Source organism: Hyperolius riggenbachi, chromosome 4 (genome assembly GCF_040937935.1).
Source record: "Hyperolius riggenbachi isolate aHypRig1 chromosome 4, aHypRig1.pri, whole genome shotgun sequence".
Classification (NCBI taxonomy): Eukaryota; Metazoa; Chordata; class Amphibia; order Anura; family Hyperoliidae; genus Hyperolius; species Hyperolius riggenbachi.
The window spans coordinates 80,308,378-80,333,291 of NC_090649.1; the positions used below are offsets into that span (position 1 = coordinate 80,308,378).

The window sequence follows — 24,914 nt, forward strand, 5'->3', positions numbered from 1 at the left end:
ACCGTCATTTAAAAAGGTGTATTTTTTTTCTTTGAAACTAACATTTTCCCAAACTATAAAGGTCTTTGGGAACAACTGGAATTTTTTTTCACTGTTCTATTTCACATACCCTGCACATTTGGTGTTTCTAGCAGTAAGTAAGGGGGCTGTGCCATTAACCGCTAAAGTTGGCAGGTTTTGGCAGTTTATAATCACAAGTACTTCTCAAACTTATAAAACTGCCCAAACCAGCCAACTTTAGCGGTTAATTGCAAAACCCCCTTACATGCTAGAAACACCAAAATTGGGACCTTTTAGTTTGAGGGAAAAAAAAAAAAAATTTTAAAAAAAAGTTTCAAACTAAAAAGGTCCCAATTTTGGTGTTTCTAGCATGTAAGGGGGTTTTGCTATTAACCGCTAAAGTTGGCTCGTTTTGGCAGTTTTATAAGTTTAAAGAGGAACTCCAGCCTAAACATACTGTTAAGTTACATTAGTTATGTTAATTAAAATAGATCGGTAATATCTCTTACCCACCCTGTTTAAAAAGAACAGCCAAATGTTTGATTTCATGATGGGAGCCATCTTTTTGGTTGAAAGGAGGCAACAGGGCACATGAGACACTGTTCCAACTGTCCTGAGCACCTCCCAGTTGCTAGGCAACGTGAACATAGGAAATCCCATCATGCTCTGCACAGCATCAGGGAAAAAAAAGCCTGGGCTTTTTTTCTTTGATGGGTGGAGCTTAGCTAAAAATGATGCTTTGGTAAGAAAAAAAAAAAAGTTCTGATGCTGTGAAACTGTTAAACACCAAGCCTTTTCAGTTCTGCCGAGTAGATTTTTAGTCCGGAGGTTCACTTTAATGAAATGTATTTGTTATAATAGACTGCGAAAACCCATCAACTTTAGCAGTTAATGGCAAAGCCCCCTTACTGCTAGAAACGCCAAATGTGCAGGCTATGTGAAGTAGAACAATTGAAACAAGGGGATTTTTTTCCCCCCAAATACCTTTATAGTTTGAGAACATTAAGTTTCAAAGGGAAAAGTACACATTTTTAAATGCAGTAAATGACAGTTAATTTACCAAATTTACTTGTCATTTACTGCATTTAAATGTACACTTTTTTCCCCCTTAAAAAAAAAAAAAAAAAATTGATTCTCAAAATATAATTTTTTTTTTTTTTTTCAAACACAAGTTCACCTTGTTCCCACTGTTCTACTTAACATTCAGCAAATTTGGCGTTTCTAGCATGTAAGGGAGCTTTGTTATTAGCGGCTAAAGTTGGTAGGTTTTCAGGTAATCATGCCCATGATCACAGCTAAATCAGTGATCACGAGCCGGATTTTGATCATGATCGCATTCGGAACTGAAGGCGTGATTGAGAGGAGACCACGAATTTGGAATATTTCCTGTTCATGAGGTCTAACAGCTTGTGATAACAGGTTACCCGTGATCACGAGGCTGTGGAGAGCAACACTGCCTCTCACATAATTCCACAGCCACTGCTGTTCTCTAATATGCCACCGCAGAATGCACAGCATCCTCCAACCTCTCCCCAGTGGACTTCCCACCGAATAGAGACATTAGGGATGGTCGCTGGATTCCGCGGAATTAAAATTTCTGCGATTCCATCCGGAATTTTGGCAATTCCGGTTCCGTTGCGACGGAACGGAATTGCTATAGCGGAATTTCTGCTGAAAGCTGTGGAATGCAATTTTTTTTCCACCAAACGGATTTCTGACTAAAAGAAAATAATTTCTGCTCGCCAGACTTACAACTTCCACCCAAGTCTTCCTTCCTACGGAGGAGGATCTTGTCTTCCAGGGAATTGTAGAATGTCAAAAGCCAGCTTACATACATTGGTCAGGAATCGAACCCAGGTCTAGTACTTGGAAGGCAGCTCTCTTCAACACTACATGCTGAAGCCAGCCTAGCATGTACCATTGTGATATACCAAAGAGAAAAATGAGCTTGCTTAGGGATTTGTAGGATGTCAAAAGCCGACTTAAATACATTGGCCAGGAATTGAACCCAGGCCTACCGCTTGGTAGGCAGCTATCCACACCATTATACCACCAACACAGCACACTACAATGCTACATGCTGAAGCCAGCCTAGCATGTACCATTGTGATATACCCAAGAGGAAAAAAAAAGGAGCTCTCTCTAGAACTTGATGCCATTGAACTGAATTTTCAGCTTAAAACCATCAATGGATAACGGCAGAATTTTACAGGCAATTTCAGAATTCCGCCGGATTGAAAAAGCAATTCTGTTCCGACCAAACAGGACGGAATGACCAATCACTGCCCAAAATTGTGGAAAATACAATTCCACGGAAAGCAGTGAGAGAGGGAGAGGGTGAGAGTTAACAGCCGCCACCCTATAGCCCATATGTTCCACCTGCAGTCCATGTAATTTCACTAAGTCCTTCAAACCCGTAAGGAGGAAAGTAGTGGAATTAGCTCACAAGACCTGTTTACTGCAAGGAATGTGCATTCAAGCAAGTGCTCATTCCCTGCAAATCTCAGAAGGGCTGCAGTGATCAGCCTGCCAGCCACAATCAGCTGGGAGGCTAAAACAAAAAGGAAATACATGTTTATAGCGCTGTGATCTAGAGCAGCGCTGTACAGAGGACAACATTCATTTAGGTGCCAAGTTGTATGCCTGAGCAATAAACCATTAAAGCTGTGAAGTGCTGAATTGTAAAAAAATGGCCGGTCACTAGGGTGGTATAAACCTGTGGTCCTCAAGAGGCTACATTTCAATTACAAGTAGCTACATACTTGTAGTGCACACCACTAATAGCCACCTATCCTTCAGTTGCGTTCCTAGGCTCCAGTTACTGGAGTCCTTTAACTGTTGCCTCCTGGGTCCTAACGAACATGAGGTCCTTTAGGACCCAGCTGCTGTGTGTCATGAGTCCTCTGTTGCAAAAGCCATTATTTTTAGTATGGGTCTTATTCTTTGCTGCCACCATTATGTGTAATGTCACAGGACAACATCAGTGCATTCAGGAGCATCAGTGGAAAGAATGCTGTACTGCATGATCTGCACAGTAGAGCAATAGTTCAAGATTCTTGAAGATAAACTAGGCTGTGGAGGATTGCCAACAACCTAATACTATACTACAGCATGGTGTGTAAGACCATACAGTGGTTTAACAGGACTGGTTCCTCTCAGAACATGCAAGACATGGTCAACCAATGGCATTTAGTGCATGTGCTTAGCATCTTATACATCTATTTTGTAAAAGAGAACATCTGGATGTGCTGGCAGCATTGCTGTAGAGGTTGAAAGGGGAGGGGGGGGGGGTTAAAAACCAGTCAATGCTCAGACTATACGCCACACAACCTCAAATTGGTCTGAATGGCTGTCAGAGGGAAGTTTCACAAGAAAACTGCCAAACAGTTTTCTAAATAGGCAAAAATATTTTATTAGAAGTGCAGAAATGCCATTACATCCTATTAAAGTGCATACATTAGCCCCTCAATGTTGACTAGTTTTTGAAGATTTACCAAACATTTTCAACTAACTTCAGCAATAGATCTGATACACTTGTCATGTCAACCTCCACAATGTGCAGCAACAAGTCAACGACCATGCCAGTCTGTTTCAGGTTCCATGAAGCCCTTCAAGCAGTTAAAGTGTATTACACCACAAATATTTAGTTGCACAACTACAAAGGGCCAATGACCGGACCTGGATGGCGTGCTACCTGTCAAAAAGTTATGTGGGGACACATGGCATTCATGATAATTGGGGTTCCCTTACACAGGGGATAATTTACTAATTCTGGAGCGCACGAGTCACTGAAAGGGAGATGCCTGTTAGTCACATTTTCAGGGTCTGTCTAATTCACACCACTAGCAGCTGCCTCTTCAGTTTCTGCTCCCATCTTGTTACTCCATTCAACTGAACGGTTACAATACTCCTTTATCTTCTCATAGCTCTCCTCCACATTCTTCTTAGCCACTTCCAGCAGCTTTGTCACTTCAGATTCTGAATAGTTCAGTTTGAAAGTGGAATATTCATCCCTCAGTTCATTTACTTTGCCTGCAAGCAAAAAAAAAATAAAAATAAACTACTACATCTTTGCCACTAATTGTCAAGAAATAAATCTGAAGACATGTACATAATGTGCATAAACATACTAACACTGGTACAGGTGTTTAATACCTATATTAGTAAGAAGCTTTGCAATACTGGGGAGGAAGGGGTTTAGGAGGCGAATCATGGCTATGAGGCTAACCACTGCACTGGGAGGAGGGATGTTACTTTCCCAGGGCTGGATTCACCATAAGGAACTGTAGGCATGTGCCTACAGGCGCCTGATGGAGGGGTGGCCCTTTTCCCTAGTGCTTTCCTCCTTCCATAGGAGTCACAAGCAGAGCATAAGTGAGTTTACCTACTCTGAAGGGAGATCTTGTCAGTGGAATGCCGAGAGAAGTCGGGGCACACCACTAGTGACTTAATACTGAGGGTACCTCTGGCTACTTCATGCTAAGGGTAGTGTTGGGCGAACAGTGTTCGCCACTGTTCGGGTTCTGCAGAACATCACCCTGTTCGGGTGATGTTCGAGTTCGGCCGAACACCTGATGGTGTTCGGCCGCATGGCCGAACTAAGAGCGCATGGCCGAACGTTCCCCGAACGTTCGGCTAGCGCTGTGATTGGCCGAACGGGTCACGTGGTTCGGACCCGAACGCACTCGGATTGGCCGAACTGTCACGTGGTTCGGGTAAATAAATACCCGAACCACGTCATATCTCCACCATTTGTCTGTGGGTTTAGCTTTGGGTAGGCAGGCAGGGTAGTTCGCGCTCCAACCACGCTAGCCAGGGTCCCCCCAGTCATTGTGACGCTGCTGGGAATAGTAGTACACCGCTCGCTCAGCCACACTATATAGCATTCTGTTTACTGCCACTCTGTGTACCTCGCTCAGCCACACTATATAGCATTCTGTTTACTGCCACTCTGTGTCTGCTGGGAACAGTAGTACACCGCTCGCTCAGCCACACTATATAGCATTGTGTTTACTGCCACTCTGTCTGCTGGGAACAGTAGTACACTGCCACTCACAGTCACCCCATTACTATATAGCATTGCTGGGATCTGTAGTACTCTGCTCACCCACCCATACCATTGTACTGCCAGTCACTGTGTATATTGCTGGGATCAGTAATACTCCCCTCACCGTCAACCACTATATGAGCTCACCATGAGTTCCTCAGAGACCTCCGCTGTGAGCAGCACTCCCAACAACAGCCACAGCCAACGCCCCACGCAAGCTATAACATTCACCCCAGCAGCCAGTGGTCAGCAGCAGCCCTCCCCGGAGGAGAACGTTGTGTCCATCGGTCCGGCGCCAGAGCGATTGAGGGCTGCCATTGAGGAGATGGGGCCTGATGTGGAGGAGGAGGTCGGGCTCAGGCCAGCATCCCAAGTTAATGTTGAGGACGATGAGGGGTCTGTCTGGGGATGTTGGGGTGGCAGAGGTGGTGGGTGGGTCAGACTCAGGAGAAGAGTTGTATGATGAGGATGATGATCGGGACCATCTGTATGTGCCTCAGAGTCCGACCCCGGAAAACATGTTGTATCGTGTGTTTAGGTACTAAAATCTGCGTTCCCACTTCCCAGTACTGCCCGGGTCCACGGATCCATATAATTTTTTGGGCAGCACTATCAAACTGTGGTACTATGAGTGAGTTGCCATGGTCCTTCTGTGCTGTCACACTCACCGTCTGTCTGCAGATGGATTGTTCAACACAGCTACGCCATCTGACATGTAGTCCTTGACCATCTTCTCCAGGCGATTGGTGTTGGAGGACGTGGAACTGCCCGATTGCTGTTCTGTGGGCTGCTGCATGGGTGTCAGAAAATGTTCCCACTCCAAGGACACTGCCAATACCATTCCCTTTTGGGCACTAGCAGCAGCTTGTGTTCTTTGCTGCCCTCCTGGTCCTCCTGGGTTTGCTGAAGTCAGTCTGTTGGCGTACAACTGGCTAGAGAAGGAGGAGGATGTCAATCTCCTCTCTAAAGTCTCCATCCTCAAGGGCCTGCTGGAATTGTTCCATTTTTGACCTGTCTGACACTTTCTTCAGTTTTTTAACATTGTGTTTGTATAAACTGGGTATAAACCCAGTAATTGGTGTTGTCCAGAATAATGAATAATAATGAATAGTGAATAATGCGCGGGCTGCGTTGAATGCAGTCTAGCATGAATTGAGCCATGTGTGCCAGAGAATCCTGCCAGACTCCTCTGTCTTCATGTTCTTGTGAGCGTTGTGATGCACCATATTCGTCACCAGCATCACTTTCTTCCTCTTCTGCTGTCCATTCCCGCTAAATTGTGGAAGTCCAACGTGCACCGCTCTGTCCCTCGGCAGTGGGGGCATCCAATTCCTGCTCCAACTCCAGCTGTTCCTCGTCCTGTTCTTTGTCATAGCTGGGACCAGCGTTTCCTGAGGCAGGTTGCCTGATGTTGGCATCATCACGCTGATAGTTTTCATCTTCAGATTCCCCCACTTGCATCATGCCAGCGGTTTCCATCTTCAACATTGATTTCTTCAGTAAACACAGCAGTGGTATTGTAATGCTGACTGTAGAGTTGTCACTGCTCAGTCACAAGCAACGTGGATTGCTCAAAATTTTGGAGGACTTGGCAGAGATCCAACATGGTGGCCCAATCAGATCCACAGAAGCTTGGTAGCTAGCTGCTGGAATGCGTCTCGGCACTGCGCAAAAGCGTGCTAGCATGTGCAGCGTAGAATTCCAGCGCGTAGGGAGGGACATCACCCAGCGAGCGATGGTGCGCTAGATTGAAGCGCTCCTGTATCTCTTGGTGAGTCCTTCAGAAGCGGTACTGGACTTTAAAAAAGGTTTGTTTTTTTTCCTTCAACAGAGGATCTGCCACGTTGGAGTGAGGAGGACGCCGCCGACCCCGACACCAAGCTGAACCCCGGCGAACTCCAAGCAGAGGATCTTCAGGAACCCTCAAGGCTTTGAGCAAGCTGAGGAGGATCAGCAGTCCCGACGAGACCTCTCCTCATATGTGACTGTGTGCAGTGGAGTAGAGCTCCCCAGAACAACCTCTCACTTGTCACTTGGTCAGATGATCTCGGTACACCTCCTGCGATTCAAATTCCTGCACACATTGCTCTGGGATTTGGGTGTGATGAATGATGCATCTAACTGGCCACCGGAGGCAATTAAGGCCTTCAAAACATTGAAAGCAGCTTTCTGTTCCGCCCCCATTTTGCGACATGTTGAGTTGTTGACGTCATGTTCATCCTCGGCCTCGCCTTGCATTTCAGTGCGAGGTGCATTTTCCACAGAAAAAGGTTGTGAATCTGGGCACAACATTTGTGGCTGTTCCATTGACCTTTCACAGGTAGAAGATTGTGGGGGTGGGAATAGCTCCTCCGAATAGCCCATTGTGTCCTGAAAACTACTCATTGCTTTGCGCACGCATTTTTTTTTGTCCTCATGCAAGGCCTGAGTTGCGCCTGAAAGCGTGGCCTTCTCCTCCTGCGCCTCCTCCTGTTCCATCACGTCTGCTGCTGCTGGGTTAGCGTTGCCGCCCGGTCCCTGTTTATGGAACCTCTTATCTTTATTACATTTATGACTGCATGGTGGTACAAAGCATGCTATCCGCACACTTCTTGTCCTCATGCAAGGCCTGGGTTGTTGTGTCTCAAAGCGTGGCCTTCTCCTCCTGCGCCTCCTCCTCCTGTTCCATCACGTGTGCTGCTGCTGGGTTAGCGTTACTGGTCCCTTTTCCTGGAACCTCTTCTCTGTATTACATTTATGACTGCATGGCGACAAAAAGCATGTTACCTGTGCAAAGAAACATGACATTTTCCACATTTAAAAGACAGTTTTTCCTTTGAAACTTTACAATCAATTTTCTCAAAACTATAAGCTCTTTTTCAAATTTTTTTTTTCCTCTTGTACCCACTCCCAAGGTGCACATACCCTGCAAATTTGGGGTATGTAGCATGTAAGGAAGCTTTATAAAGCATGAAAGTTCGGGTCCCCATTGACTTCCATTATGTTTGGAGTTCGGCGCGAACACCCGAACATCGCGGCGATGTTCGGCAAACGTTCGCGAACATCTAGGTGTTCGCCCAACACTAGCTAAGGGACACCTGTAGCTTCCTATGATGGGTAAGTGTGAAGTGACAGCCAGCACACTGGTGCAGTTCAGCAGAGGTTTGTGGGTTCATGGACGGTGAAGTTTAGGGTGCCAGGACATCTGTGCCTATAGGCTCCTGTAACAAATCCGGGCCTGCCCTTTGTGGGTAAAAAGATGGTAAGGGCCCTTTTGCGCTGAGCATGCTGCATTGTGATCAGTGCCAAGAAGGTATGCAGCACTGCCATTGTAAATGCACACATTACCGGGTTCAGTCATGGCATGCTGTACATTACTGCATCAGAACATGCTGCACTCCACGTGAAAGCCCCACAGGAAACCTATTGCGATTATATTGTCAGTTGCAGGGGAAATGGCCATGAATGGTAGCCATGCTTGCTTTTGGATGTGGGTGAGCAAGAGGCTCAATTGTCACGCTGGTTTGAATTAAATCATGGGGGTCATGCAGAAAACTGGTCCTGGCACCAGATAATATTTACTGATCACTACAATAAATAAAGTTGCCAAGTTGCAAAGTAAAATTAAGCAAAAACCAATTAAATCATTTATAAACACTTTCTTCACTGATTTACATTAACATTTCACAGATGGTGACATCTTTACTGCTGGAAAGGCGCACTGCGCAATGGTTGTTCACCTCTTGAGGACCAGCGGTTTATACCCCCATAGTTAATCAGGCAATTTTTAAAAACTTTAACAATTGATTGCTTGGTCATACAAAGTGCTGAAGTGGCAACTTACCACCTAAATGAATTTTACCTCCTTTTCTTACCACTAAGCTTTCTTTTGGTGGTCTGACTGCTGCAGCAATTTCTTTTAAATTAAACAATTTTTTAATTAACCCTCCCCCACTCTAAATTAGCCCTAGAAAGTAATCCATACACTACCCATATAGGCATCAGCCTATGTATATGGTCAGCTTGGAGGGACAGTTAAGTGACAAGGCTGTCCCCTGTACAGTGCTGCGCTAGATCGCAGCACTGTACAAAACGTTTGTCTATTTTTTTCATTTCGGCCTGCCAGCTCTTATCACGGCTGGCAGGCTGATGGATCCCTGCTCTGTTTATCTGCAGGGAATGTGCGTACGTTCCCTGCTAATATCACACCCACTGGACTTTGATGCCAATCGGCATTAGGTGGTCTGGAGCTGGTTAAATTAGCAGCTTTGAGAGCCTAGGCCAAAAATCACTGGAGAGGAGTTAGACCAGTATACAGCAAAATACATATAGGAAGCGTTTGATACCCAAAGTTAAATAACCTGGTTTCAGCATCAAAGTACAAGAGGAACAAATGTTCACTCCCAGGCAGCACTCGGCAGCCAATAGGTAGTGCAATTCATATAGTCTGAAAATAACTTGCACCTAGTCTGCAATACCTAATCAAGCAGGAGCTGTACAATTCAGCCCCACAGTCATCTACTGAACCAGCAGGGGGCACCTCGTGCAGGAACTTCTCTCAACACCCCCCTTCCTCTAACTAGTGGTTTTTACATTTTGCAGCTGTAACCCCTAAAGAAGGTTTCAAAATATTACAGATTTGCCTTCTGTAAAATGGCCACAGGATGGCAGCACTAAATATCTTGGCCTATGGAACCAAATAGGCACATCAAAAAGGTTGCATAGACTGATGCAAATTAGGAGAATTTGCTGGAACTTTCCAGAATCCCTGCATGGCCAGTCAGTTACTGTGCAGGCTCAAGGGGGTGGAGAAACCAGGGTGTAGCCGAAGGGAACAGGCTGAGACAAGAGACCACGCCAGAGAGGAAAGAGAAAGACTTAAGGCAGGAGCTGGTGGTGCGGAGCGGGCAGGAGGTGACAGAGGCCGTAGCAGTCGCCCGGACAGAGAGAGGGGACTCGGCGGCCATAGGAGAGACCAGCACAGAGTAGTAAGGACAGCAGCAGGCTGGACAGTTACCGGAGACCAGAGGAGGCAGACCCTGCCCAGACCAGAGCCATGCTAGAGGCCACAGACAGATGAGTACAAGCCTGCGGGCCAACCTCAAGCCACAGAGTGTTTTAAAGTGGTATTGCTAGAGACTTAGTGTGAGAAAGCCTTCCACACACAGCAACATTGTGCTAAGAGAAGCTACTGTTGATAAGTACATTGCATGTTCAGGCCTAGCTGCTGCTGATACAGTTGTAAGCCTCTCTAGAGTACCCGCATAGCTGATGCAGCCCCCGCCAGCATTAAGGTCTGGTTGATAGAGACATTGTCCATGTCAAGTCAGTTTCGAGTCAGGAGTTGAGTTGCAAGTTACAAGTTCTTCAGTTGATGTGTTCTGAAGAGTTCACAGGAGTGAGATATTTAAAGTGAACCGGTCAGCATTAGAGTGGAAGAGGAGTCACATTGCATCTTATGATATTAATATGTGCTGCAGGAGCAACAAGGTAATACGTGAGCAAGATACAGAGTTAACTGAATTAGTTGATGCAAAACTTGTAATCCAAATCTGCGTTAATTCAGCTTAAACCGTGCACTTAACCACTTTATCCACAAGTCAGTAGATACACGTCCTACTGACTTGTGGCTTAGATGAAGTCAGAGGACTTATATCTACTGACTTGTACAGAAGCAGTGCACTTTTCTGGCACGTATGTATGTATGTATGTATGTATGTATGTATGTTTTTTTTCCCCTGAGCTAATGATTGATTTTTACTATTAAAATACTTTGATTCTAAAATAATGAGAAAATCAAATCTCTTCACTATAAATTGTGACCGGAAAACATAATCTAAGTTTTGTGATAAGCAGTAAGAATAGCCAAACAAAAATTTGTTTTTATCTACAGTAGCACTATTTTTAAACTGGAATTGGTAAAACTGAGAAATAAAGGTTTTCTATTTTTGTTTTCCCATTAAAATTCATAGAAAACAATTGTTCAAGGGAAAAAAAAAAGGCATACAATGAAAGCCTAGTTTGTCTTGAAAACAATATACCACTTCATTTCTGTATCCTAAATAGGGATAAAGTTATTTCTGATTAAATAAGGACTTAGCTAAACTGTCAAAACTGCTCTGGTCAATTAGTGGGGGAAAAAAAAAAAGGTCTGGATGATTGCGAAGTGGTTTAACAGAGTCCTATTGTAGTGGGAAGGTGTTAATAAAGAGGGGTGCATTGGTCACTTTATAGAATTTATTTTGTTTACCTTATTTTACTTTAACCCTTTATGATTTGCTTTATCTCTTGTTTGTTATTTTGGGGAGCCCAATCCAGAGGGGAGGTATCTTGAGTAGAGTGTATTGAGTGCTACAAATATTACCTAAAGAGTCTACAAAATCTTGGAGCAAGGTGAATGTCCTGATTGGACCAACCAACGAACGGTCATCTATTTAATACCATATTATTGCGAACTGTCATGAGTTTCCCCCAGGGTTTTGCTGAGCAATATAAATTCAACTTGTGGCAAGGAACTGAGAACGGATTAGGTATTGGACTGATTTGTTCAGTAGACCAGTCCTAGCCTCAGCCCACGCCCAACATTGGTACTGTGAATTGTATATGCTGTAGAGTGGTTGATTGTTGTATGAGAAGACCTATTGTAGCTCACTATATATTCTGTGTAGCTAACCATTTCCTTTCACAGCTTTAACCAGTGCACCGGCAGTGAAGACCAGAAGATTGTATTTAGACCTTTGATGTGCAAGGAAAGTGTATGTTGATAACTGATTGAGTCCCTTCTACAATGACCATACAGATGAAATGATCAAAGATTTATTCATGACCTGAGTAAGGCCCCATACACACATCAGACCATAGTCTTTTAAAAATGAAAGATCACAGACCAATCTTACCACCCTTCATGTAGTATGAGAGCCATACCTACACAGTCTATTCTATGGTGCTGAACTCCACATCAGAAAAACATCTTTACAAGATGCTGCACACACAGATGCTGTACAGACACAAAAGATCAGTATCTGCAAAAGATCTGTTCCTGCCAAAAATCCATTCCTGCAAATTGCAATGATAGTCTATGAGATCTGCAGATCATCATACACACATGATTTAACTGACATTCATCTGCAGATCAGATCCACCAGGATGGATTTTCAGATCTGCAGATGATTGCTTGATCTGCAGGTGAATGTCAGTTAAATCATGTGTGTATGATGATCTGCAGATCTCAGACTATCATTGCAATTTGCAGGAATGGATTTTTGGCAGGAACAGATCTTTTGCAGATACTGATCTTTTGTGTCTGTACAGCATCTTTGTGTGCAGCATCTTGCAAAGATTTTTTTCTGATGAGGAGTTCAGCTCCATAGAAAAGACTGAAGGTATGGCTCTCATACTACATGAAGGGTGGTAAGATTGGTCTGTGAACTTTCATTTTCCAAAGACTATAGTCTGATGTGTGTATGAGGGTTAAGTGTCTGGTGGATTCCACTTAGTGGAGTGCCTGGTGCTAGCAGATAAAGAGTGTTACACAGCTCCTTATGCAAACACTGGTGCAGATGACAGGTGGGGGGCTCCAAGCTGCCACCACTCAAGAGCCTCCCAAACCTGCATGCAACACAAGGGTGTTAGTGCAGGTGAGCCCCAGAGCACTGTGTGTGGTGTGGTGTGGTGTGGTGTGGGTGTTTTAAAACTGCAGCTTCCTATGCAGTTTAGTTAGGTTCATTGATCGGGAAGTTCCTGCATGAAGTACTGCTGGTCATGTAGTCTGACTATGTGCAACTTAAAGGATACCACAGCCCAAAGGCTGTGGTAAAATCAAAGTTGCAATGTGGAGGGAAAGAAAGATACATACTTACCGCTTCCCTCGTTCCCTGCCGATGGGTCCCACTCATCTGTTACAGCTCCCGGTACCGACCCGACTCTCCTGACCCTTCACCCGGACATACTGTGCTGCGCATGCGCAGTATGTCACTATACTCTTCGCTTCTGCCGTCGCATCGTGACGGCAGAAGTACGGACACTCCCCCGCCTCCTCCTCTCCCAGCGTGTGCGCTCCAATCTAAAGCTAGCGTGACATGCTAGCTGGAGTTCGCACTGGGACAATCGATGTGGAGAGAGCGGAGGGGTAATAAGTTAAAAAAAAAAACCACACTGCCGGCTGGAGGGAGGGAGCGAGTGAGGGAGGGAGCGAGTGAGTGGGCGGGCGAGTGGGCGGGCAGGCAGCGAGTGGGCGGCGAGCAGGCAGCGGCAGTACAGCCCAAGCATTCTGTACATAGATGCAATGACATCTATGGTACAGCAAGAAAATTATCCCCACATTTATCTCTGCATATGTGCATGTATATACATGTATATACACACACACATGTATATACACGCACATATGCAGAGATAAATGTGGGGATAATTTTCTTGCTGTACCATAGATGTCATTGCATCTATGTACAGAATGCTTGGGCTGTACTGCCGCTGCCTGCTCGCCGCCCACTCGCTGCCTGCCCGCCCACTCACTCGCTCTCTCCAGCCGGCAGTGTGTTTTTTTTTTAACTTATTCCCCCCTCCGCTCTCTCCACATCGATTGTCCCAGTGCGTACTCCAGCTAGCATGTCACGCTAGCTTTAGATTGGAGCGCACACGCTGGGAGAGGAGGAGGCGGGGGAGTGTCCGTACTTCTGCCGTCACGATGCGACGGCAGAAGCGAAGAGTATAGTGACATACTGCGCATGCGCAGCACAGTATGTCCGGGTGAAGGGTCAGGAGAGTCGGGTCGGTACCGGGAGCTGTAACAGATGAGCGGGACCCATCGGCAGGGAACGAGGGAAGCGGTAAGTATGTATCTTTCTTTCCCTCCACATTGCAACTTTGATTTTACCACAGCCTTTGGGCTGTGGTATCCTTTAATCCCCTCTTCTGTCAGTGGCCTCAATTCACGGATCTTTAACACTTTATCAAGCGTTTGATAATTTACCTCATGGAGTAAAATCTAATTTTTAATTCACTAAGGTGTTATAGATTTATTGATCATTTCATCGATAAAACATTCGATAAATCTATAACACATTAGTGAATTCAAAATTAGATTTTACCCATGAGGAAAATTATCAAACGTTTGGTAAAGGGTTTGATAAAGCTCCGTGAATTGAGGCCTGTGGCTGAATTGTACAGCTCCTGCTTGATTAGGTATTGCAGACTAGGTGCACATTAAATGGCTGAGTGCTTCCTGGGCGTGAGCATTTGTTCCGTGTGTGAACATCAATTTGTGGGGTAGTGTGGGTGAGTCCCTGGCAGTGGCAGCTCCTGGACTCACCTGCGCTCCCACCCTTTTGTGTTGAATGTGGGTTTGGAGGTCTGAAGTTGGGGCAGAGCTTGGGTCCCCCACCTGTCATGTGCACCAGTGTTTGCTAACTTTGGGTACCCTGAATACTATTGTGAACTTTGTGGTTCAGTATTAGGGCCTTTCTCCACTACCCTGCGATTTGATTCTGATCGCAAACTACATTAAACTAATGGAAACTGCAGCAGCAATTTCCATTAGTGCGATCCGATTGCGATGCTATATTTTTCAAAGCGCAATCATCGTCCTGCTGCATTTTGTATGCGCTTGAGCTGTACTATAATGAGTATAGTAGCTCAATCGCATGGTGGAAATTGAAACGCGATTCCGTGGAAAAAAGCCCTTAGGGACAATCCATTCCATCGAAATTTGAGTTTGCGCTTATGCAAACATATGCAGCTTGAAAATGGACCAATTTACACCTGGGTGAGACTTTGTCCATTTCCAAGCTGCATATAGGACTATGCAAATTTATGTATATAATGCAAACACTTGCACATCATTCATTGATCACACCTGTTCAGTGAACAGAAGTCATTTTCACACATGGATTGGCCAGATTAGAGGCCTTTATCAAGAATCAATCCCAACTTCCTCAGGACCTCATGGCTCTTGAACATGAACAGCACACAAAAGTGCATATTAAACAAACATCAGGTCTAGAATTATCACTCTCACCACTGGCATTTGCATTATCCGGGCTTTAGCAGTATACTAACCTTCACAGGTCTGGTTGTTGAAAAGTGGAAAGTGCATCACAGTAGGGGCCCCTTTTCCATCTCCTTCAAATATGTAGCAGCATTGTGATGGGATGTCCTCGCTGGTGGCTTTGGTGTCCACATTTGGAAAGGGAATCTGGTGTTCTTTGCAGTATTTGGCTGCTAGCTTCAGTGTCTGATTTATCAGAGAAACAGTTACATAGCATCATTACAGTGCCACGCATGCATCCCTGTTCATAGCAGACTGCATATCATCTTACCCATATAAGATATGATCATCAATCCCCCCCCCCCCCCCCCCACACACACACCCCTGAAACAAAGAATCCAGTTGCCTTGCACTCACATCACAGCAAGTATCAGCATGCATCTTGCAAAATGCATGTCTGGGGTTTTTTTTTTTCCTACATAGTCCCACTCTAGTGTCACTACCACATTTTTTTGGGAGGGATCTAGTTAGCCTGTCAGGTTTTGGGTTGTGGCATGAAATCAGGTTGCCAGGAGGAATCCATGCAAATACAGGAAGAGCATACAGTCTCCATGTAACTTGTGTTCTGTCAGAGCAGAGCCAGTTTAGGAGCCTGTAGGCTCAGGTGTTGTGGTGCCTTAAACTCTGCCCCTCAACGCAGGCACCAGCCCATATTAGGTAGGCTACCCTCCTCCCCAGACTAGGTAGCCAAATCTTCCCCATACATTACAGTATTCGTAGTAGATGGACTAGAAGCAATGTTCCCCCTCAATAGGTAGGGAGGCTTGTGGGGAGGGGAGCCACCTCTTCTACACAAGGTGCCTGTAGGCATGAGCCTACTGTGCCTTATGGTAAATCCAGCCTTGGTTCTGGTCAAAAAATTCAAACCTGGAACTTAAGGCATGTTGACAGCACTGATGCCTTGCAGTGCTAAAGTACACTGTCACTGACCACATAGGGGATATAAGAAAATTACTCAACACATAGGGGGAACACAGGGCGGCAACTAAGCCAATCATTACACTGACCATGCAAGGTGACACAAGAACAGCCAATGGCTGTTCCCTATGTGGTCAGTGTGCCTTAACCACTTCACCCCAAAGGAGTTTTTACCCTAATGGACAAGAGCAATTTTCACCTTTCAGTGCTCTTCTGCCACGATTACTACTTATCGCAGTAAAATGGATCTATACCCGTTTGTTTGCCACCAATTAGCAAACATGTACTACCCACAGAAAGCCTAAGAATCGTTTTATTCTAAATGCATTTTAATAGGACAAAAATAAAAAAAAAAAAAAAAATATTCGGCCATTAGGTTTTAAAATTCTGTGGATAAAACCCACACATTTGCCCATTTGTCCCAGTTATTAACCATTTAATTTATGTCCCTATCTCAATGTATGTTGACAGCATTTGGAAATGGGTGTAATTTCTGTTTTCAGTCCACAATTACAAGCCTTTATAGCAATATACCCTAATAGGAACGCAGATTTTTTGAATCTATTTTAAGGCAACTAATTTTTTTTTTTTTTACAAGTGTTTAGGAGTGGGGTCTTTATAATTGGAAATGGAAAGGAGTGTGTGTTAGTGTATGCAATACTACTTTTTGGCCACTAGATGGCACTACAGACACCTGTTTTACAGGAAGTGTTCATTTTTACATTTTACTAGCTTTAACTTTCTATTTTTTGAATGGACATGGCCCCTGATCGGGGTCATGCCCGTTCAATCCATGCATGGCGATTTAGTGGGGGTGAATGATGCTTATGCTCCTTCCCCAATTGGGGGATCACCATCCCAGCAGAAAACAGTGGTGAGGAAGGCGCACACGTGCACAGTGGGACGGGAGCGAGCAATGCATTACCATGTCCTGGAGCTGTTAAGCTCTAACAGGGAGTTTTAATGAAGCGGCGCATCGGTAAGTGGTTAATGTCTAGTACATTTATACTCCAAACTGTACCAGTTGAAAAGGGTGACAGCCATCTGAAGGCTATGGATTTTTCCACATCTCAGATACAAGATGGTGACAAGTTCAGGTCGGGTACAAAATGTCACCCTAGGGTTAGCTACCACCAAGGGAGGGTTCTGTGTGAGTGTAGGGAGAAGTTAGCTCTGGTTTCCTTTAAGTGTCAGTGTGGCCTAAGTGAGAGATAGATAGATAGATAGGATAGATAGGATAGATATATTTAGTGTTAGGCTGGGCATAATTGGCTCGATTGTCCCGCTCGATCGTTTCCACAGTCAATTATCTATCTTTTTCAATTCACTCCAATCTGGAATCAGTCAGGAGATTAGACATGTCGGAAATTATCGAGCCATCTTAATGGCTCAAAAGCAGATAGCCTATAAATACCTGGGGCTACCTCTAGCCCACATGTGTCGAACACCAGGCCTGGAGGGCCAGATCCATGCCAGTGTTTAGGATGGACTGAGAAAGGAAGTAATGTGTTCTGATTGACCACACTTTTCCTGATTCAGACCCATCAATTCATTTGAGCTGTATCAAAAATGTGTGAGGATCTCGGCCCTCGTAGGACCGGTTTGACATACTTGCTCTAGCCCCATCTGCACAGATCCCTCACATACAGCCGTCCTCAGCCTTCTCCTGCAGTACTGGTCCCCATAACTTCCTCCAGTCATGGCCAGTTTGTAAGAGAAGTGTGCCCTCTCCATATTGCTCCAGCAGCTGTTGGAGAAATACACAAAGAGTGCACTTCCTCCAGTCATAGCTAGTATGACACAAGGGAAGTTACGGGACCCAGTACTGGTGCAGGAGAAAGCAGAGGATGGCAGAGTGGGAGCAATCCGTGCAGATGGGGCTGAGAAAGCCCCAAGTATGCATAACACTTATATAGGCTCAGCTCTGGTAAACTTTAAGCCCTTATCTCTAATAAGTTAATACCTGGTTTTGAATGCCCAAAAAAAAAAAGCAGGCTTACCAGGAATGGATCTCCAGAACTGAAGTCAAATGAGAGGATGAGATCTACTTTGCGATAAGGATGCAGCATTAATGGGTATGGAATATTAATAAATAAGCCGGCATCCACTAAACACATCTCCTGTTCATTGACGAGTTTGGGGCAGAGGTCTTCTAGAATATACACAATAGACAGTTTGATGAATGAAACATTTATATAAGCCTCAAAGTAGACCTTTAAACTAAGCTAGACAAGATGGGACCTCACCCGTGCCAGACAATAGCCTTACACACATGGACTGGCTGCATAAGGTCAAACATGTACGTTTCATTAAAGAATTAAGAGTCCTAAATTTCCCTAGATGCATAAGTGAAGATGGCCCAGCATAGCTACACACACACGTTAGATTCACCCCCTATACATCATAATGGAGCCAAAAAGGTACTCCTCACCCCAGAATCAGACACCTGGCAGTTAGTCAGCCATCCCTCCCACCTGCCCAACCCCCCCCCCCCCCCCCCCTTCCAGAAAGCCAGCACAGCAGCCATTTTGCTTTGCGCTTCTGTGCGAGGCAGATCCAGGAGAGTGCTGCTGACAGGAATTGTTAGGCCTGTGTTCTGTGTCCCCAGTGGAGTTTCTTGCTGCTACGGTACCAATTCACCATCTACATAGACCCCAAAGCCCTTCTGAAGGCTGCATTTTGATCTTGAGATATTGTTCAGTGTGTCCACAGTGCACTTTGCACCTGTCTGCAACAGCTAGTCAGAAGGGTGAACTACTGTAGCACTGAGCACTAAGGGCAGTTTCTTTTTCTTGCTATTCTATTGCAATTCTGTGTGTCCAGTGCACCCATTAGCTGTTGGAGACAAGTCTGCTGGTCTTAGTAGTGCAACAACCATAACCCAATAATCCACAACCACTACTGGCATCTAGTATCCACTACTGCCCCCTGTGTAAGGCCTCAGTGCAGAACTTTTTTTGGTCCCTTAACTGTCATTGAACTACCTCAGCCTGACAATAGGGGCTGGAAAACGGATTGCCTGCACTTCTGCAAACGTGCGCACAAGCAGTGGCCACTACGCAAAGATTGCTGCCACTGCATTTCGTCTGTCAGTGTGAACTGGACTTAACCCTTACACTACCTTATCGCTATGTACGCATGCCAGATGTTTTAAAGTACTTAATTGCACAAATGGTGAAATGTAATGCGATTTTTGCCCTTTAGAGAAATTAAAACACGACTCTGCGCCAACTATAATTTCTGGTGGGACTTTTGCCATGATCCCCCCCCTCCGGCATGCCACGGTCCAGGTGTTAGGCCCCTTGAAACAACTTTTCCATCCACCGAAACAGTCCCTATAGGTAAAAAAAAAAAAAAAAAAAAAAAAAGTTCTTCACCTGCCCATTGACGTCTATGGTGGTTTTCGAACCCAAAAATTTGATGTTCGCTACATCACTAGTCCCAAGTTTATAGGTGAAGATGTGACCAGCTTTTCTTGTGAAATCTAAGCTGGCACACTACACAGATCCTTGGAATAGAGATCAGCAAGAGCCTAAACGTGAACCTAAATCAAGTTGGGGGGGGGGGGGGGGGGTCATAGATCCAGGAAGAATGCTGATAAGTCCCTTGGGTTCATAGATCCAGGAAGAATGCTGATAAGTCCCTTGCTCTGCCAAGAACCAAATGGGCAGGTTTTGGAATGCAGATAAAATATTTGAGGATTCATTGTAATAGGCCTAGTGCAGACCAAAAACCGCTAGCAGATGTGCAAAACGCTAGAGGATTTAGAAGCGTATTTTCTTATGAAGCGTTTTGCGGTTTTTTGTAGCGTTGTGTAGCAGATTGCAGATATTATTACAGTAAAGCTGTTACTGAACAGCTACTGTAACAAAAACGCTCTGATCTGGCATTTATCAAGCGTTTTTTCTATACTTAACATTGGAGGCAGAAATGTCTCCGAAATCCAAAAATACTGCAGCCCGGGAGTTCGTATTTCTTCCTTGCTCTAAAAGATTTCCAGCATATCATAAACTTTATTAAAACAGCATTCAAAGGGTTAAATCACAGGACTGACTTTCTCCTGCAGGGGCAGCCACATGGGAACTGGTGGTAAGTGTCTCAAGTGAAGAATGTAAACACAAGATAAGGTTAAGTAAACATTGTCTGACTGCAGAAACTTGTGCTAATGAGTCCTAGCTGAAACAGTTATGAATAAAATGCACCAGCAGCTTTCAAAGTAAATAAACTGAACTTCAAGAACTAATTTCTAAATGTATACTACTTGTATACAAAAGCAAATATGATAATTGTATGGGTTATAAATTAAAAAGTAGGAAAAAAACTTTATTGAATGTTTTGTCAGTTTAAAACCGCTTTAACTTCTTAGCCACTTCAGCCTTCAGTCATTTTACTGAGGAATAATTGTTAACTATGTAATAAGCCTCTACCTCCACACTCCATATCACATCTCGCTAGTCTTTTCAGACACAAGGGCTTCTGAAGCCTGTACAAGTACTCCTTTGACCTGCAGGTGAAATACTGCTTTCCCAAGCCTCCGTCCCCTCATTCCACCACTATGGTATTCAGAGCCTCCCCTCCAAATACTTTGTATTTGCAACCACAGCTTGCTTCAAGGTCATTTTAAGCCAGAACTTAAAGAGAATCTGTACTCTAATATTCTTACACTAAAAAGCATACCATTCTATTCCTTATTTTCTCCTGGGCCCCTCTGTGCTGTTTCTGCCACTCTCTTAATGTTGCAGAGAAGGAAAAAAAAAAAAAAAAAACATTCTTTCATTACCATGTAGTATGGTGGAAGAAATGACACGTGGGTTAGCAATGCTGGAAATCAAGCAACTGAGAAAAGGAAATGTTTGACCTAGGAGACCTGGTGTTTTACCACAGATATGAATGGATCACCTAACTAGTGGTTTTAACCACTATGGACAACTGGAGATTTTTTTTCATAAATGCACATACCTTTGTACTTGTATAAGAAGTCATTTGTGAGTCCCCATAGCCATTTACTGAGACAAGTTACAATACGCCATAGTACTTTCACATCATCACAGAAGTCTGGAAAAAATATAAAATACTGGGGGTTTAACTTTTCCTAAACAGTTTATAGTGAATACAAGATAAATCTTTCAGACGATTGACTTAGCCACACGCTGTACAGCCACATTCTCTACAATCATGCATAGTAAACTTACAGTATGAGCACATGCACTGTACGAGCTTACCCATGGAATTTTTAAAAATATATACAGCCTTAGGGCTCTTTCACACCAGAGCCCTTTTTCTGCGTTTTAACGCAAAGTCTATACTTTGCATTAACCAAGGTAAAAAGTCCATAGACTTACATTTCACACCCGACGCTGCGTTTCGATACGATGCATCCCGCCGCATTTTATCGTCGGGAATCGGTGTTTCCCCTTTGGGTTAATTAACTACTACCGCCGCACCGCAGATTCGACGACACGCCGCAATGCCTGCACGCTTTTAATTTGTAACCGGCCTAAAGCCTATGTAAAAGGTTTTAGGCAGGTGTAAAAAAAAAAATAAAAAAAAAATTAAGTCAAAGTGCTGCAACAGATATAGGTTTATTCGGGTTTACAAACTTCAGAAGCCAGTTGTGTGTGGTCCGGTATTCTTTATGGAGAAAAGTCAAACATTTGCTGAGACTATACCATTTGCCTTCAAACCGCATCAAGTCCCATAGGCACACTTGCCCAAAATAAGGGATTTTGTAGATTTTATTTTACGACAAGGATTAGGCCAAACAGGTGCCAATGATCATTTTTATATGCTGATTTAAGCAGTGCTTAACTGACAGTTGTGTAGGAGGCTTCATTTGAGACTGAAAACATTGGGCTTCTTAGGGCAGATTAAATGTCTCACCACCACCTCAGGCTGAGGTGGAATGCTGAAAGTCCACTGAGTGGTCGCTATATGCATGCAAAGCCAACCTTCATTAGGTCTCTCCAATGAGGCAAAAATGCCATCCTTCAGGTAATTAGCTTGGACAATTCCATGACCCCATAGCCTAGAACAGGCTTTCTCAACCAGGGTTCCCTGGAACCCCAGGGTTCCTTGAGGACTCTGCAGGGGTTCCTTGGCATTTCCCCCCCATTCAAATCAATACCCAAATTAAGACCAGTAGGTTGGACAGTTATCCAAATCAGACCCATTTGCTGGCTCAGAGCTTCAAAGAAGTTAAAATGTTATCCTACTATGCTTTTGGATCACAGAAAGCCAATACCAGGAGGGACATCACTGGAGGGCCTCTGCTTTAAATGCAAACAGCGACCACACAATGGAGTTTCAGCATTCCACTGCCACCAGACTTGGCAAGAAGAGTCTGTTCTGGGGAGTCTACAGTTTTACAGAGTGTACCAGGCATAGGAATTTACTTTTCCTCGGGCTGCAGTGTTTGTGCCAGTACATATCCTTGTGTTTAAATGTAAAACCAAATGAGCAACAGCAAAAAAAAAAAAAAAAAAAAAAAAAAAAAAAAAAAAAAAAAAAAAAAACTTACCAAGGTGAGATAGCAGAACAGTTTACTGTCACATTTCATACACCATGCAAGAATAAGCACAGCCGCAAGACAGTATTTCTACTACTCCAAGGCAAAAATTTCAAGGCAGACTGAAGCTTAACCTCTTGACGACCAGCTAACACAGATTGGCGTAAACTGATCGTCTGCGGGTTACCATGGAAACTTTCCATGTCAGTTCACGGAGGGTGTCTCCGTGAACAGCCGGAGAGCCGCCGATCGTGGCTCGCCGGCAAAATGTAAACAGGCGGGGAAGAAATCCCCGCTGTTTACATCATACGGCGCTGCTGCGCAGCAGCGCCGTAGGGCAGATCGGCAATCCCCGGCCTCTGATTGGCCGGGGATCACCGGCATACGATAGGCTGAAGCCTATCCTTCAATGCGCAGGACGGAAATCCGTCCTGCGCAGCTCACAGGGGGAGGGAGAGGGACGGAGCACCGAAAACGCTGCGGAGGGGGGCTTTGAAGAGCCCCCCCCGCAAAGCGCAGCAAGCCGGCGGCGATCAGACCCCCCAGCAGGACATCCCCTAGTGGGGAAAAAAGGGGGGTAGTCTGATCGCCAAGGCTCACTCCTGATCGGTGCTGCGGGCTGTAGAGCCCACGTAGCACCGATCAGTGCAGAAAGCCCTGGTCGGCAAGTGGTTAAAGTGTACCAGAGATGGTGGATTAGCAATACTACATACCTGAAAGAGGGACAAATGAGGAAAAACTGAAAAAGGGATTGGGTTCCCAAAGAGGGACTGTCCTTCCAAAAGAGGGACAGTTGGAAGCGATGCTTACACAGTATATAAAGTTAGTGGACACTACAAACTGGAGCACATGGCCTGCTACAAATGATAGAGAAGTTATTCACTCACTACTGATAACTCACTGCAAGCACTTCAGGAGGTGTTAAGCATTTGCTACAGTTAAGGACTTGAGACTGCAGATGCAGAATGCTCCCAGCTTTAGGAGAGCAACCAAGGAGCTGCATGGCCAGGGCACCACACGTGCAATAGTCAGACTGGCTCAGTCCTGGTCTTTACCAGGGCAGACACCAGCAAATTTAATTACAATATACTTACTGTATTTCTTAGATCTCCTTTAAACAATTGTGGTACTAGGTGAACAGAGGACCAAGCCCATTCACACCTTATACACATGCTAGATGGTTGTTAACTGAGGAGAATGTCAGATCATCTAGTGTAGTGTGTAGTGATCTCCACTCCCCTTCGATGCACTGGCTCTATCCAAATGGTCAAAGCCAAAATTGTTGATCTGAATATTGCCTGGTGCTAATGTAATGTGTCCTGCAAGTGCTCATCTATATGTGCCTTTGCATGCAACACTGCTGAACTGTAGATACAGTGCTGGTTCATTTCTCTCAGCTGAGAGATAAATTAAGATGAGTCAAGACAATCCAGTACTCGTGCCTATACTACTTGGCTCTGTGCAAGGTACTCTGGCTCTTACCAATAAGGAGCAAATGGATGCAGCCAGTCATGTACTCTCATTACCGTGATGTAGAGATTAGCCATGTGTAAAGTTTAGGGCTAGGGCATAGCCAATCAATGCCAAATTGCAAAACACCTGAACCAGTCTAAAGTACAATACTCAAGGCCCATACACATGTCCAGCTGCAAAAAAGACTTGTACACGTTCAAACCTGCATGATAGTTTGGCAGATTAAACCACCGGTTGGCTCTGGCAAACAACTCATAAGTTGGTCATCCGTTTGCCAGCCATACATACACCCAACAGATCAAGTACGGCAGATAGTATGAGCCTTACAGCAAATTCAAAACACAGAAGACATGAAGCAGATAGTACTGCAGTGGCGTAGCTAAGGAGCTATGGGCCCCAGTATGAGTTTTACATTGTGCCCCACCCCGGTAACAATTGCTACAGTGCACCAAAACCTGCCGAGTCATAGGCGCAAGAAGGAGATTGGGAACAGCTTGTTAATGACTACTACTATTCAAAACATCTATAGATGTGACCACCACCATCACCAATAGAGGGCTAATACTGCTGTTGAGGGAGGGCCCTAGTGCGGTTTAGACCTCTTCACCCCCTATTGCTATGCCACTGGCACTGTGTAATGTCACTACAGGTTTGCCTTACTCAGAAATTAGGCAGTGGTTCACACTGAGAACTGTAAGATTGTTTTCCTAAAGCCAGCTACACTCTCAAAAGTTTTAAATGCACAATAAACTTGAAGTTGGAAAACTTTTTTTGTCAAGACTACAAGGCGTTATCACTAATAAGAGGCGACAAACAACTGATAGGTTGACTTGAGCTGCATCTTACCAGTTGTTGGTTGCCTCTTATCAGTGATAACACCTTGTAGTCTTGACAAAGTTGTCCAACTTCAAGTCTATTGTGCATTTAAAAGACTGAGTGTATGTGGC

The 24,914-nt window shown here is 44.6% G+C and overlaps 1 protein-coding gene across 1 annotated transcript in view; it reads right to left on the reverse strand.

Moving 5' to 3' along the window:
* Positions 1–3,469: 3,469 nt before the first annotated feature.
* The window catches only part of LOC137504677 (cytosolic phospholipase A2 gamma-like), a 63,813-nt gene continuing 42,368 nt past the window's right edge, over positions 3,470–24,914 (reverse strand). The window contains exons 14-17 of the mRNA XM_068233259.1: positions 20,949–21,044; positions 17,990–18,141; positions 15,083–15,257; positions 3,470–4,032 (exon numbers count right to left, since the gene is read on the reverse strand). Of these exons, the coding sequence (XP_068089360.1) occupies positions 3,830–4,032; positions 15,083–15,257; positions 17,990–18,141; positions 20,949–21,044 (626 nt within the window). The 3' untranslated portion in view covers positions 3,470–3,829. The remainder of the gene's footprint in view (positions 4,033–15,082; positions 15,258–17,989; positions 18,142–20,948; positions 21,045–24,914) is intronic.